This window comes from Candoia aspera, chromosome 1 (genome assembly GCF_035149785.1).
Source record: "Candoia aspera isolate rCanAsp1 chromosome 1, rCanAsp1.hap2, whole genome shotgun sequence".
NCBI classification, from domain to species: Eukaryota; Metazoa; Chordata; class Lepidosauria; order Squamata; family Boidae; genus Candoia; species Candoia aspera.
This window is the reverse complement of record NC_086153.1, coordinates 194,150,249-194,163,196: the sequence shown is the minus strand read 5'-3', so window position 1 is coordinate 194,163,196 and position 12,948 is coordinate 194,150,249. Positions and strand designations below refer to the sequence as shown.

The 12,948-nt window shown below is 38.4% G+C and overlaps 1 protein-coding gene across 1 annotated transcript in view; it reads left to right on the top strand.

The window, feature by feature from the left end:
- LOC134499321 (collagen alpha-1(XXVIII) chain-like) overlaps positions 1-12,948 on the top strand; it is a 46,150-nt gene that overhangs the window by 5,520 nt on the left and 27,682 nt on the right. Inside the window, exons 5-13 of the mRNA XM_063306033.1 lie at positions 2,137-2,190; positions 2,508-2,552; positions 3,751-3,777; positions 4,038-4,082; positions 4,548-4,592; positions 6,722-6,775; positions 9,078-9,146; positions 9,561-9,629; positions 11,636-11,704. Of these exons, the coding sequence (XP_063162103.1) occupies positions 2,137-2,190; positions 2,508-2,552; positions 3,751-3,777; positions 4,038-4,082; positions 4,548-4,592; positions 6,722-6,775; positions 9,078-9,146; positions 9,561-9,629; positions 11,636-11,704 (477 nt within the window). The remainder of the gene's footprint in view (positions 1-2,136; positions 2,191-2,507; positions 2,553-3,750; positions 3,778-4,037; positions 4,083-4,547; positions 4,593-6,721; positions 6,776-9,077; positions 9,147-9,560; positions 9,630-11,635; positions 11,705-12,948) is intronic.

Here is a 12,948-nt window from a genome sequence, read left to right as displayed (position 1 = left end):
TCTGGAGAGTATGAGGTGAGACACAGCGGAGTCTTCCTTCATTTTATTCTGAGAACAAAAATCACCAGCGAGTTTCATCAAATAACAACTGCAATACAAAGTCATACCTTCAAATAATATATAATCATATAATTGTTACAACAAATACGGCATTTTAAAGGAGATTTCATTAATTATTTTACCAAAATTACTAAGTTTGTGAGATGTGGACAACTGTATGAAGAAATGTTAAAATATGAATTTGGCTCAATTTGCATATGATTCATTTAACATGTGTGAAAACTACCATTGTGCCTGACTGTTGGAAGAACCAGCTCCCTGTGGTCCCAAAAAGAAATATATTCTCCTGGTCCACAGGAGAGAGGGAGTAGACGCTTATTGCCTCTGTGGGTGGCCATTTTGATGATGGCTTCACCTTGGTGCAGGCAGAGAAACAAGTCCCTCAGAAATGGTGGCAGCATGGCCTCTGGCTCCTACACAGAAGAAGGTTGCCAACCCCTGCCCTAAACAAAAGGAAATGTAGTGTCAGCCCTACAAGGTAGACCAGATCAAGAAACAGATGTAGCCTAAAACTACTCTTATTGAAACAGCTGTAGTAACAGAATCTTGCAAGTCTGAATGTGCTTCCCTTCCTACTTCTTTTATCTTCATGTGACTTGGCGGGGTGGTGGTGCCTGCTTTAGGCATTTCCGTAAATCTCTGTCATAACTTAAGCCATGTTGATTTGTTTATTGTCTTGTAACAGATCTTTCCTCTGTCTGTCAAGGCCATCCTCTCTACTCTCTACATGTAGCAAGAGTGAATGCAAAAACTACAGGGAGGCTTAATTTATTAAATATATTGGGCAGAATTCTGACCAAAAGGGTATGATAAGAAGTGCAGTGCAGCCAGGCAGGCAGAAAGGTCCTAATGTTAGCTCTTTAGTAGGTTTGAATTATGGAATGCTTTGTACAAACATGGAGTTGAAACCATACTGAATTCAATAAGCATGTTATATGATGGAAGTAAAGCATGCATGAGAATAAGTGGAATGCATAGTAAATGGTTCAACACTGAGCAGGGAATACTTGAAGATGACATTGGTTACATCTATCAGATTGATATAGACCATGCTGGCTGGGGAATTCTGGGAGCTGAAGTCCATGCATCTTAAAGTTGTCAAGGTTGAGAAACACTGATATAGGCAGTCCACTGACCTTAACCTCTCAGATGTTACATTTTCATCATGTCCCAACATATGAGGCTCTACACAACTTCTACCCTCCCTCTTGGCGGGATGGGGATTTCTCTGTTTTTACACAGTATATATCAGCCTTTCTCAACTTTTTGACCCTGGAGGAACCCTTGAAATGTTTTTCAGGCCTTGGGGAACCCCTGCACATTCAGGCTCAAAGATAGGCCAGAAGTTAACAAAATTATTATATGTGTTTCATGTGTAGGCCTGTCTATATGCATTAACAGTGTTCTTAAAGAATGAAACTTACCTTTTTGATATGAAGTTGCCCAAATTTGAAATAATTTTTTAAATAAATTGTGACCTCCCAAGGAACCCCTAGTGATCTCTCGTGGAACCCTAGGGTTCCATGGAACCCTGGTTGAGAAATCCTGGTATGTATTTTGTTTGGTATTTTCAATTATATAAACCACTAGGAGGCAATACAAGACTAGTACAAATCCCATATTGGGATTTGTCAGAGGTACATAGCCAGATCTTATTCTACAGGGTTCAAACCCTCCGCCAGGAATTAAACTCATGGTCCATTGCCTTTCAGATTACTCTAAACAGTACATCAGCTTTAGGAGCTACCCAGCTCCTGGTGCTCAGCAGTGTTGCTCCAAGGGATATGTAGAATCTGTCACAATGGTGTGAAAGCTGTATATTCCATTCAGATAGATTCTATAGAGTATATCCCTTCTTGCAACATCACTAAGAGCCACAACCTTTAATGACAAAACTCAAGTAGTGCTTTAAGCTTGAGGTTCTGACAAAAATTCCTAGAATGTCGTTCCTTGTTTTCCTAGTCAACTCCTCATATTCTTGGGAGCAAGAAGTTAAAGTTGTCAAAGTATAACACCTAGGAAATTGGACAGTAAAGAATTCCATTAACATTCCCCTTTTATATCTTTTGCTTCCAGGGTAAAAAAGGTCGCCCTGGGGATGATGGAGCTCCTGGTGCAAAGGGAGGAAAGGTGCTGTCACATTTGAAATATGCTTAAAAGCTCATTTCTTAAAAATCAGTCATATAGAATGTAGCTGGTTGGAATAAAGGGATGTTCCATCACTACATGGTAGAATATAGAAGTTAAAAAGTATAAAGCATACATTTCTGAATATGAGCAATAGTTTGTTAAGAAGGTAGAACTAGACTGGGCTAGAAGATTTCAGCCAACTCAGGGCTGTTCACTAAGTTGGTCTTAGAATGTTCTTAGAATACTTAGAACAATCACTAAGATGTGACACCAGCAGGTTGTAGAGGAATAATATTAAAATACCCTATTGCTTCTAGGGGGAGCCAGGCCTAAACGGAATTCCAGGAAGAGATGGGACAGAGGTAAAAAACAATGTTTTCTGCCATGCATTTATTTGCTTTGAGGGAAACATCTAGATACTTTAAAAATGTATGCCATCACACTGTGATAATCACAACTGGCATTCACACAAAGCAGAAGTAGGCAGCAGCCTTTTTTCTATCCGGAGCTGCACTAACTCAGGGAGAAACATCTGAACTATGTGATAAATGGGGATGAGAGCCAAAAGGAGTGGGACTACCCACTTCTCTTTGTCTAAGGATGTCCCCCTTTCCCTTATTCTCATTTTCTTTCTCTTTGTGACATTTTCCTATCTCTGCCTAAGCAACAGGCTGCCAGGGAAGAGACAAAATCGTACAATACTATTGATCTGATCCCTTTGGATCACACACAAGTAGGCTAAGGTAGGGCTACCATATCAGGACTGCAAAATGCCAGATGACCACTGGCCATCAGCAAAGAGTTAGAATTTTATGTGAGCCTTTGCTGCCATCTAGCAATGACCAAATTTTTGCAACCCAGATCTGGTAGCCTTAGACTGTGGGCTGCATGGCGTCCACTAATATAGAGAAAAAAAATAAATAAACTCAGCAATGTCTGAAGTACAGCTGCTCCCTCATCATTGGTCTCACTCATAAAATCTTTAACACATGATTCCAACTCATGTCTGCAATCTGGACTGGATCACGCAGCAACTGCAGCCTTAATTCCAAGCCACAGAAGCTACCTAGCCTATCCTGGGATATTGGAAATGGCTAGACCAAGGCACTAGCATAGTGTTGATTGGATTTTTGTAGTGTCAGCCTTAGCGTGTTTTTTCATACCACTGAGAAGAAATTGCAACCATACCCTCTCTTATTCCATTCAGGAGCTCAGATGTTGCTTTGTGAAAATTTGTGAGACAAAAATGGAGAGTGAAGCATTAGTTCTCCTTCTGCACAACTTCTCAGTATTTTTCCTGGGGGACTGATACTAGAGGATCAGGGCCACTGTGCATTGCACCACCACCTTGCCCAAGGCACTGGGTTCAGGTCACCAAATAAAAGTCAAGTAACTGAGCAGAGCCAACCAAGGGATCTTAGTTCCCATTCCTCACTCCAAGACAGATAGGCTGTACATTTCAAATTAATAAATACCCTTCCCTAGTGCTGATCCTAAACTTTTTGGCTAGAAAGTGCTTGTACTAATTTAGTTGAAATGTATTTCGCTTCTTTTTGTTAGGGGAAATCTGGATACAAAGGAGAAAAGGTATGGCTTTCTCACCTTCTTGGATCCTCTATTTGTTTTATGCCGATGACAGGTGTGTTACTGAATTTAAAGACAAAGAATGGAGTATTTATTGATTAATGAACTATATATCCCACATTTTTCTTTCTGTAAAATCTTAAATATATTTCAAAAAGAAAATATAATGGGAATAGAAATCTTGTACTGAAGGCAAGACCAAAGTTGTTGCTTGCTGTTGTCTTAATGCAGAGATAATATTAATGGCACTTTTTAAATCTTAGGGTGAAAGAGGTGAATGTGGAACACCAGGTGTAAAAGGAGACCGAGTAAGTAACTATATTAGAGTTAGCTGGGCAGAGTGGAGGAGATGGTAACGTAAGGGCTTGGAGACATGATAAGAAGCTATGATCTACATAGAGCTTTCTATGTTTTACAGTATGCCTTATTTTAATTGTGATGCTTCTGACATGAATAAATTTTTAAAAATCTACATAGAACTGATGTAGACATACCCTGATCCTAAAATATTTAGATCATCATTGTGTAAATGTGATAAGGAAAGAGAGCCCTGTTGGGGTGGGAATACTTTCCATGGGTGTAGAGAATATGATAGTATCAACTACTTTTTAAAGTAGCTGCCTCAACATTAACAATCTAAAGCAGGCCTGTAAAAATGTCTTTCTGAATCTCTGGACAGCTGCCACCCATCACTGTGAACAATATTAGCCCAGATAGACCTGTGCCTTGAGTTGGTCAAAGGCAGCTTCCTAATTTCTTCTTTTATCCTGTAGGGTCCAGAAGGCCCAGGTGGTCCAAGAGGTCCCCGAGGTCTCCAGGTAAGAGAGAACAGAAAGTCTGCTTTAAGACCGTGTGGCCTCCCATCCTTCTCTGTCTCTCCAGATTTACTCAAATAGATGTTGACTGTTACAGATGTCAACTTAGGACTGGATTCACACATCTCATTAAGCCATACAATGCTCAACAGTGTCATGTGTGGACCAGGATATTATGACTTATCCAACAAATCATTGTTAAAACAAATCATTACTTGGCACAATGTATTAACTCAGCTGTGATTGGATTGGATTGGATTGGATTGGATTGGACTGGCATGGCCACCCATCTCATTTTCCATGCATTCTTGGAGCATGCAAACAAGTAACAATATACCCATTTTCCTACATGTACCTCCTTATGGGGGGAATTATGTGTGAAAAATATCTTCATTTACTGGAACTAAACAAATAGTTTTTACATGGCATATTTAAGGTGAATTTTTTTCTTACTTTATGTTTGGTTAGTGAGTGACATTTGTTTTGCCTTCTTTCTCATTTTTATTCATTTTCAGAGTTCTGTCATCTACAAACTGGTAATTTTAATTAGACAAAATCACTACATTCTTTTTTTAAAAATGCCAGAGAAAATGAAAAGACTCTTAATCACCTTCTTATAAAACCTACTGAGTAAATGTGGCTGAGGCAATAAAACTAAGTCAGGATTCTCCAGTGGACTGAAAAAGATTTCTTTGTGTTGCTGAACTTTTAATAATATGTACTAGACATGCAGCAATACAAAGGATTAGGATTAAGGCTCATTTCTGGATCAGAGATTGGAACTGAGAGAAGGTATAAGAATAAGAAATATATTCATCCCCACTAATCAACTACATTCTGATAATAACATAATGAAAAATAAATAAATTGTGCAGTGACAAACTTCATTATGAAATTACTAGTCCTCAGGTTACAATGGCAATTGGGACCAGGATTGTCATCGCTAAGTGATGCGGTCATAAAGCATGACGTCATGTAACCACATTGCTTAGTGACAGCAATCCTGGGCATCCTGGTTGTCGTCGTAACTCCAAGACACACAGGTTGTTAAGCGGGAAGAAACAGGAGTCCCAGGTAAGGAGTGTGGGGGTGCTGCAGGGGTGCCACAGGGTGGGTGGGGGAGGGTCTGGGAGGCCTGGCGCAGGCTGCACATGAGTTGCAGGAGGCTGGGGAGGGCCTGGGAGGGCCGGTGCAGGCTGTGTGTGTGTGGGGGGGGGTTGCTGCAGGTAGGAGAAAAAGCGGGAGCAACTTACCAAAGCAACTTGTGACTTTCCCTCCTGGCTTCTCCATTGAAGTTGCTTGTGGGAAGCCGGCAGGGAAGGTCACAAATGGCAATCACATGACCGCAGCTCCTTGCACCATTGTAATCATGAGCCGGGCCCATGGGAGTGCTACAATGGCCAGAACTTTGAGGACCACTATAACTCTGAACAGACACTGAATGAATGGATGTAAGCCAAAGACCACTTGTGCAATTCAGCTGTGAGACTCCCTGCCAAATCTTTCTCCTCTCCCAGACTAAACAAACAGTCCTTAAATTTATTACAATAGGTATCAAGATTTGAAGCGTTTATTCCATCTCAGTCCTCTCAAGTCTTTGGAAGTCAGCAATATAGAAATAGCATTACTGTAATAATATATAAGTAACACTGGCCAGAAAGAGAAGTGATGGGGGGCAGGGGGGGCTAAAGGCTGTGTAGTCACTCTTCCACCCAGTGGCTTCTCATGGACTTTTTGCTCCCATCATCAGTGGGAAATGCTTTTTCAAATATAGCTATTCCAGGAAAGACACAACTTGCCCATCTATTTCAGAAGATCCATCCAAACCATTAACAGCAATCCAATCACTAAAGGAAGATAGCACTGGTGATACCAACACTGTTCTCTTGTTGGACTTTATTAAACTATTCCCAGGGCTACCCTAATTCTTTATGAACTTACAGACTAGTTGAGACAGAAATTAACACTGCAGATGCTTCTGTGGGAGTGTAACCAATCTTCGGATACATAGACAAATGACCTAACTACTCAACTGTTACTGTCCAGTGCAGTCAGTTGATCCTATCCTTGTTTATCTATCATCTTCACCTGAAGGCTTTGAATATTTTTATCACAGCTTCATATTTTAACAGGGCCCTCAAGGAGTGCCTGGAGACCAAGGACCTGAAGGAGTGCAAGGATCAAAGGCAAGCATCCCAACCATCATTTGTTGATTTTCAGCATCATAAAACTTCTCACCTTCATTTGTAACTTTTGCAGGCCCATGTTTGATTCATAGTGCTTGGGTTAAAGCAATCCTAGAAGAATGGAAAAACAAAGAACAACCTAGAAGCTCCTTAATTTTAAACAAAACTTTAGAACTGAGGTTTTAAAATGGACAACGAAGTTCAAACCTGCGGAGAGCACGTCTGCTGCTTAAAACATCCTGTGAATGTTTTCCCAGTTGGCATTTTCAAAGGTCACCACTTACTCTCTCTCTGTGCATTACTGAAATATAATGAGAAATATATTTTAAATCTGTTCTTAAATATTTAGGCTAGTATCTAAAGAGGTACATGCTCAGAAATACTTCATTTAACTCTAGCAAAAAGTCCTACTTTTAGTTATAATATGTTTAAGTTTTAGACATTATGACTGAGTTATTATTCACTAATAGTATCATTACAATCATCTGTGTCTCTTTACATCGTTTGTGTAATTTCTGTCATTTGTGTAATGTACTATCCAGTATAATGGCCAATCAAGAGAAACAGACACTCCCTTCCCCAACTAGGCTATTAAATGGAGGTTTTACTTTATTAATGACAATACAGTTTCCTCTGCTATTAATTCTAGCTATCCTAGCTAAACTGAAAAAAAATGTTCCTGCAAAGTCACAGCAGGGATTCATCAAACAGCAGGAATCAGCTCTTTCATTGTTGCTTGCAAGTAAAGTAGAAGATCAAACTGCACGAACAGAACTTCCACAATATTCCGTATCATCAAAATCCCCTTTAAGACACTTCAGCTCATTTGAAACTTTGGTCTGGCTTTAAGCCTCAGGGAACTATGAAAGCACAGCTCATAAATAACATCTTGTTGGGACTGTGTATGACTTATGAATTTCTTGTTTAAAGTACAAGAAAGCTATTTGGCTCAAGGGCATCTCTCCACACCATGATGCTCTGTAAGCATAGTAAGAAATGGATTCACACAACTGCTTTCTTCCACTTTGCTATGATTTTTGAGTTCCTTGTAAAATACAGTATTCATGGTAATGGAACACATGCTTGGCTCCTGAACTGCATTAAGAATTTTCCTATTTTATGTATAAATGTTATGGTTATATAGTTCTTGCAAAGTTCATTTTTGTCTTTATTTCCCTATTATTTTATTGATACAGGTGTACAGGTGGTCCTCACTTAACAACTACTCATTCACTGACTGTTCAGACTTGCTGAATGAGTAGTACTTACTACTCATTCGTAAGAGTTCTGTCTGTCACAACATCCCCCTGGTCACGTGATCGCCATTTGCGATCTTCTTTGCCAGCTTCCAACAAGCAAAGTCAATGAGGAAGCCGGCAGGAGGTTGCAAATGGCAACCATGTTATGTCCTCGCTTAACAACCCATGGTGATTCGCTTAATGACAGCAACCAGGAGTGCCGGAATTGCCGTCACTAAGCAGCGTGGTCACGTGACATTGTGCTTTACAACCACATCACTTAGCAATGGCAATTCCAGTCCCAAATGCCATTGTTAACTGAGGACTATCTGTACATCAAATTCTCTTCCAAAATACTGTGCATGGTAATAAAACGCTGCACAAAAATAATATTTATGCAAATACAGTACATAAATACATTAAGATGTTCTTTTTGCATATTTTTAACATATATAAAAAGAGCCAAAGATGCTGATGAATTTTGCAATCAAATGCCAATTCCTGAATTAGTTTTAGAAATTAGTCTAGTTAAGCTGAAATTTGGGAGGAGCTGAAACATAGGGCATAGCAAAGTTGATCTAATTCTGGCCCATGCCATTTCCCTAAAAGCCATTCCATCCTATTTTCACATCAATCTATGATTTAAAAAAAGAATGCCAATTAATATTATTTTGTGCATGTTCTAAAATACTTGATTTTGTATGGACTTTTTGTCTATATACATGTATCTATCATATATATACACATGTTCACCTAAAATATATTTATGCTCTTGAACTGTAATACAGCATTTAGAAAACTATGAAAACCAAATGATAATCATAATTTTTGATAAGTTTCTACTTTCTATTCCATTTTCCCAAGTTTAGATGTGTTCTCCATTCTTGCAATATCTTTCCCCCATTGCTAACTCTCACCACTCCATTGCAGACAATCATCATAATTAATTGAAGCATGATGATTTATCTTACAATTATTTCCTTTGAAAGGAAAAAGAGGCAGCTTGCCTTCCTTAAAATCTTATCCACATATTTAAAGCAATGGTTTTCTTTTACCTTTTTAAGGGTGAAAGAGGTCTCCCTGGCCCTCCTGGATTGACTGGGGAAACGGGAGTTGGATTGCCTGGCCCAAAGGTAAAAGATGCCAATCAGTCATAGATCCCTGTTGTGCAAAAGAACAAAACAGGAGCAGCAGTTGAAATAATAGAGGTTATTAATACATTATAATAAATAATAAAAAGTTCAACAAGTATAAATTATGTCTTTGTATTACTTGAGAAGTTATTTGGGGACTTCAAATACATTCAGACTCTCTCTATATACAGTATATGAACAGTTTCTAACTGTGAATAATTATTAAATAATTATGAATTATTATTTTATCAGTAGTAACATTTGATTTGCATGCATGAAGTTACTGATCCTGGGATAAGATTTGTTTTAGTTCCTTCCCACCCTCCTACGGAGATTATAGCAAAAAGAAGAATATTATATCTGTCCAATCAACTGTATTTTGTTAAATTCAAACATAAAATTTCTGTTTTGAAGGGAGACATTGGTTTAACAGGAAGACCAGGCCCTCCTGGTCCACCAGGAGTTGGAGAACCAGGTTTACCGGTATGTACTTTCCTTCATGAAGGGAAGGATTGGAAGGAATATTGGTTGTTTTCTGAAAATAAGCTGCAAAAATCTGATGTAAAAGGAGGGACCCTGTTAAGTGTTTTCTATTCATCTATATCAACTTTAAGATGTGTGGACTTCAACTCCCAGAATTCTGGCTGCAGATTTCTGGGCGTTGAAGTCCACACATCTTAAAGTTGCCAAATATGAAAAACACTAATAAAGATTATCTGAAAGTTCCAGCCAGACTTGTTTCCTTTCTCAATTCTTTTCCTAATAAAGGATAAGAAGGATTCTTCCCTCAAAAAAAATGGTTTGAAATTTTAGAATGTTAGAAATTTTAGACAAAGGGGGATATTTTCTGATGTACAACATTAAATACAAATATGACATTGGAATTTAGAGTGATTTTTTTGTATTAGAAAAAGAAATTTGATAGATCCTAAGATATACTGACAATTGTCAGAATTTTCTGTCTTTTGCCTTGTCCATCCAAAAAGTTAGAGAAATGTCAATATGTACTGTAATTTTATCATTGATTAGTTGATTGATTATGTGCCATCCAGTCGACGTTGACTCTTTGTGAACACATAGATAGATTTTCTCTATGATGATCAGTCCCTAACCTGGTCTTTCAGGTCTCCCAACAGTGCACCAATCGCTACTATAACTGAGTCCATCCACCTTGCTGTTGGTTGTCTTCTTCTTTTTCCTTCCACCTTTCCCAGCATTACAACCTTTTGCATAATGTGTCTCAAGTAGGATAATTTGAGCCTGGTCATTTGTGTCTTGAGTGAGAACTCTGGGTTGATTTGTTCAATGATCCATTTTATCATTAACACTAATATATATGGGGGAGTATGAGAAGTCAGCCTCGTGTGGCGCAGAGTGGTAGGTGGCAGTATTGCAAACAAAACTCTCCCCACGACCCGAGTTCGATCCCAGCGGAAGCTGGATTCTCTCTTGGGGAGCCGGCTCAGGTCGACTCAGCCTTCCATCCTTCCAAGGTCGGTAGAATGAGTACCCAGCTTGCTGGGGAAGGTGACGACTGGGGAAGGCAATGGCAAACCACCCCACTATATATAGTCTGCCAAGAAAACATTGCAAAAGCAGCGTCCCCCCAGAGGGTCAGACATGACTCGGTGCTTTCACAGGGGACCTTTCACCTCACCATGAGAAACAGACACACTCAAATGCATGTACATATATTCACACAAAATTATACTATTACCACAGAATTATGCTGTTGCTATCTGTAGTTACCAGGAAGGATGACAGAGAATGTTACTTCCATAGTGCATCTGCCAGGCAATTTTGGATGTGTTCAAGGATACGTTTAGTTTGTACAGGGCAACAGCATAGCCAAAAAGAACTGGCCTCACTCCATGTGAATGGCTACCATATGCCACTCTTGTGTCATCATAATCCTTTGCAATGGTTCTAGGGAATGCATGTTAGAGCTCTTCAACAAACACTGAGGTGGAGAGATTTCCCAAAAATGTTGCAAGCTACCTTAATGCTCTCTACAGAGAACTTCAAGCACTTCCTCCCCTTTGTGTGATTTCAAAGACTCTATTATTAAAATTGAGCTCATTTTTCATTATATTGCAGGGTTATTACTGGTTGATCCTCACAGGCTCACATTGTTAAGACATTTATTTATTTGTTTGTTTGTTTGTTTGTATTTCAAATTTCTATCACTCCCCATCTCTCCTGAAAAGGGGACTCTTTTCTTGTTTTTTTCTCATTTTTTAATTGACTTTTAATCATTCATGGTGAAAAAAAGGATTTACTGTAGTTTGATATATCTTGTTATTGCTGCAGTTCAAAGTTAAGTAAGTTTTCTATTTATCATGAATTCATGAAAACCAAATTGATGCTTGTAATCTGGGGCAGGTTGAAACTAGACTTCAAACCACAGAAATGAATAAAAACCACACTTTGGTTGATCTGCTGCTGATTTTCACAGCTTTCTGAGGTTTTTTTTCAAAAATATTTTACAGGGATCTCAAGGACCTCAAGGAATTCAGGGAGAACGAGGATCAGAAGGAGAAGGGCTTCCAGGACCGAAGGTTCAGCTCTGTTTCTTTTTCCTTAATGTTATGGCATTTAAATAAGTATCCTTCAATTTTTTTAAAAAAATTAAGCATTTCTACTAAATGTAGACAAAGAAATAGGTTTCTATGCAGTCATGTCATGTCCTACAGCTCACAAATGGTACAGAGGTTTCCATCAGTGATATTGGGGGCAAAGGGAGGATTTGATTTTTGCAAATTCCATTTTTCTCTGGCAAGTTTTTACAACCCCCCTCCACCCCCATAATCTGGGGTTGATTTGGGGAATGGGACCAGGCTGGAAAAAGAAGGTAGGAACTGGGGAGGCAATTTCTTTAACATAAAAAGCAGTACCAATAATAAAATAATTAACACTTTTGGATTGTCACTATTTTTCATATTCATTTCCACTAAGAAATTTGCATTAATAAACGATATATTCCTGTTTCACCAGCTGGGTATTTTGGTCATGAGGCATATCAAAAGCCTTTGTATCTTTAATATCAAATGTTTCAAATCAAAATGATAATGATGATTTGGAAACAGAATATCAACCATGATTGTCAACTTACTTCCTACTATGCTTCTGTTGGAAATTATTCTCATCCATGACCGTAATAAAGATTTGATTTGATCTGTTGGAAACTGCATAATCTAATACAAGCATGTAGGCCACAAAAAGAGTTGAGTATGCTGTCTTCATTACATTTTATTTTCTTCATTTGATATTTTATTTACATCAAAAGATATTGCCAGTGATTGTATAACTTCTCAGGATCCATTTTAGGATAATATCTTTATTAGGGAGATCCAAAGATTTATGAAGCTTTTGATTTTCAGTAATGCCATATTGGGTAAAAATATCTAAATGAGAGGCAGGGAGAGAATGTGGATGATATTATACCATAAACTCGATTACAATGTTAAATGAAATATGAGAGTAGTCTATAGATACGAACATTGTTTTAGCGGATGCAGAAGTGGCATTAGACTGCTCTAAAGACTCTCTAAAAACTGCTCCAAAAACTCCCAAAGTTTGGTGAGAAGAAGAAACAAAAACAAAATTGTTGGTTCTATGTGGAAAAATAGACTTCCAGTTTGGGCATAGAGTCAGCCACAACACAGTTCACATGAGCTCCTGAGTTTTTAAGTTTTATATCTTACCTCTACTTTGGGACTATATTTTTCAGTGTTAATTATCTACTATAAAATTCTTACCTTGGACTGCAAAGAGGGAGGGAAGAACATAAAGAAACAAAAAT